Source organism: Etheostoma spectabile, unplaced genomic scaffold, assembly GCF_008692095.1.
Source record: "Etheostoma spectabile isolate EspeVRDwgs_2016 unplaced genomic scaffold, UIUC_Espe_1.0 scaffold453, whole genome shotgun sequence".
Classification (NCBI taxonomy): Eukaryota; Metazoa; Chordata; class Actinopteri; order Perciformes; family Percidae; genus Etheostoma; species Etheostoma spectabile.
Window position 1 is genome coordinate 213,200 of NW_022605611.1, and position 1,457 is coordinate 214,656.

General features: G+C 46.9%; 1 protein-coding gene across 1 annotated transcript in view; it reads right to left on the minus strand.

Annotated features, from left to right (window-relative positions):
• npy8ar (neuropeptide Y receptor Y8a) overlaps nucleotides 1-1,457 on the minus strand; it is a 34,448-nt gene that overhangs the window by 4,549 nt on the left and 28,442 nt on the right. Inside the window, exon 4 of the mRNA XM_032511733.1 lies at nucleotides 403-644. Coding sequence (XP_032367624.1) covers nucleotides 403-644 — 242 coding nt within the window. The remainder of the gene's footprint in view (nucleotides 1-402; nucleotides 645-1,457) is intronic.

Sequence of the window (1,457 nt, forward strand, 5' to 3'; positions counted from 1 at the left end):
ATCTGAGTCTCTGTTGACGACTAAAACTACTTCTGAACTACATGTTCCACCAAAACTACTTCCTTCCTGAGGCTATTTAGCAGAGGCACCGTGGCTCCGTCCGGAGCTTAGCCCCGCCCACGGCGATTTTGATTGGTTTGTTGTCATTTTGAAATGACAACAAACCAGAGCATGTCTTCCCCCCATCCACTCTGATTTACAGATAGAGCAGGTCTAGACCACACTAGACCACATAATTTAAAAAGACCCAACAGTTCTAGTATTTCCCCCCAGAGTAAGTTCTATGAAAGATTTCTGTATAAAAATATAGTCACAACTATTAATACACAGATATTTCTTAGATTGTGGACTACCCAGACCTTTGCCAGACTAGGTCTGGCAAAGCGAGACTAGGATTTTTACCTGAAGGGGTTTGCGGGCAAGCTGATGTTCTGGAAGGGGTCGTTGGTGAGGATGTTGAAGGAGAGGAAGGGCAGCGAGATGAAGCAGGCGACCAGCCACGTCAGCCCGACGGCCAGGTACGAGTGTCCGGCTGCCGGGGACCAGCCGGTGGGGTGGAGGATCAGCTGGTGGCGCTCCAGAGCGATCAGCACCAGAGAGAAGACGGACACGGTCACGGACATGCACTGGATGAAGGGAGTCACCTGCACAGAGCCAGGGGAAAAGGGGTTTATCTCGATGTAATGTCCATTCTTTGAGCAACAACATCAGGTCTGCCACGATTTGGATTCAAATACATTCAGGTTCCCTGCGAACATGAGAAACGTGACAAGTTATATTTCTAACAAATATCAACTCACAAAAAACAACTCAAGTATGATTTGACAATTTGATCACCAACATCTTTCAGAAATTTAAATTAAGCTAAAAAAATAAATAAATAAAGAATAAGCATAAAGTGGGAATTTCAAAATAAAAAGGTTCATCCTAGAGATGATACGTATCGATGGTTTCTGTTAGCACCGATGATATTGGATCGTTGATCCAATTGATAAATTGATCCAGATCAATGTGTCATTACATCCCTATAGTGCGAGTGCGTGCGTTTATGTCTGTGTGTGTGTGTGTGTTTGCACTTGCATGCGTGTGTGTGTGTGCATGCATGTCAGTAATCTGGCTTGGACCCAAGTGCAGCACTCCATCACGCTCCTTCTTGGTCAAAGAGCCCTCACACAGCCTGGGGGGGGTGTTTGGGGTCATGGTCTTGTTGAAACATAAATGATGGTCCAACTAAACGCAAACTGGACGGGATGGCGTGTCGCTGCAGGATGCTCTGGTAGCCATGCTGGTTCAGTGTGCCTTCAATTTGGAATAAATCCCCAACATTGTCACCAGCAAAGCCCCCCCCCACCATCACACCTCCTCCTCCATGCTTCACGGTGGGAACCAGGCACGTAGGATCCATCCGTCACCTTTTCTCCGTCACAAAGACACGGCGGTTGGAACCAAAGATCTCA